Source organism: Pundamilia nyererei, unplaced genomic scaffold, assembly GCF_000239375.1.
Source record: "Pundamilia nyererei isolate P.nyererei 1_Seehausen unplaced genomic scaffold, PunNye1.0 scaffold00438, whole genome shotgun sequence".
Classification (NCBI taxonomy): domain Eukaryota; kingdom Metazoa; phylum Chordata; class Actinopteri; order Cichliformes; family Cichlidae; genus Pundamilia; species Pundamilia nyererei.
This window is the reverse complement of record NW_005187839.1, coordinates 20,051-21,247: the sequence shown is the minus strand read 5'-3', so window position 1 is coordinate 21,247 and position 1,197 is coordinate 20,051. Positions and strand designations below refer to the sequence as shown.

Genomic DNA, 1,197 nt, shown 5'->3' with positions numbered 1-1,197 from the left:
GTGGACAGCAGAAACAAAGAAAGAGTGAGAACAGTGTGAGTAATAAAGAGCTTTGGAACAATAAGGCAGCAGGAGGACAGCTGCAGTTTAACAGGTTTGTAACAACGTTAAAATATAATTATAATGAATTAATTGACACTGACAATGACACCTTCTACAGCAGAACCTTCAATTTACCAACCACAGTGTTAATGAATGGAAACATTCTGTCAGTGAAAGTGTGTGTGAAGGTGTGTATGTGTGTGTTAGTATCAGGATCAGAGAACGACAGCTTTCCTCTGTTGCAGTTCAGATTCACTCTGATCCTCTGAAACTTCTTCTGTACTGGGAGAGCAGTGTCTGGAGCTGATGGTGACCACGCGTAATATTTACCTTCATAGAACCTTATTCTCCATAATCCAGACAATCTGTCTCCCTTCCTCTGCACAGACTCTGCAAACACACCCAGGTTCCACCATGTACTCTGTCCAACCTCGACATCCCAGCTGTGAGTCCCAGAGTCAAAGCCTTCAGAGCCCAGGACGGAGTAGAACCGATCAAACCTCTCTGGATTATCAGGAAGCTGTTGTTCATCTCCTCGTCTCACACTGGTCAGATCCTCAGAGAGGATGAGTTCTGGATGAGCATTGTTTGGGTCCAGAATGATAGGAGTGTAGGAGACCATGTCCTTCATGTTGTTCCAGATGTTGAAGGTCAGATTGGCCAGGTGTTTGGCCTGGTTTAACAGAGCTCCTGAGGGCAGCTGTGGATCATCCAGCAGGGGGCAGTGCTGGACTCTTTCCACTGCAGCCTTGTAGTTGTTCAGGAATGAGATGTCTTCACCTCTCAGCTCCTCCTCTGTGGCTCTGACTGTGTCTGAAAGAGCAGCTATGCGTCTGCTCAGGGACTCCATCTTCTCCTTCATCATCCCACTCTTCTGCTCCTCTTCCTCCCTCAGTGCAGCCAGCCTGTCCTCCTCTTCCTCTGCTAGAAACTGGCGAAACTTCTTAAACTTCTCCTTAATCCGAGTCTCTGTGTGTCGGGCCTGGACATTAATGTGTTTTGTTATTTGATCAAACTTCACTTGAAGTTCTGCACAAACCATCAACTTCTTCTTTAAGGACTCCAGAGTTTCCTGAAGTTCCTTCTTGTGTTGTTGTGCAGCTTCATCAATGGGTCTGAAACTGTGGTTGGTGTGTTTTTCTGAGTCTCTGCAGA

At 46.3% G+C, this 1,197-nt stretch overlaps 1 protein-coding gene across 1 annotated transcript in view; it reads right to left on the bottom strand.

Annotated features, from left to right (window-relative positions):
• Positions 1–154: 154 nt before the first annotated feature.
• LOC102192973 (nuclear factor 7, brain-like) overlaps positions 155–1,197 on the bottom strand; it is a 1,679-nt gene continuing 636 nt past the window's right edge. Inside the window, exons 3-4 of the mRNA XM_013916045.1 lie at positions 373–1,190; positions 155–339 (exon numbers count right to left, since the gene is read on the bottom strand). Coding sequence (XP_013771499.1) covers positions 155–339; positions 373–1,190 — 1,003 coding nt within the window. The remainder of the gene's footprint in view (positions 340–372; positions 1,191–1,197) is intronic.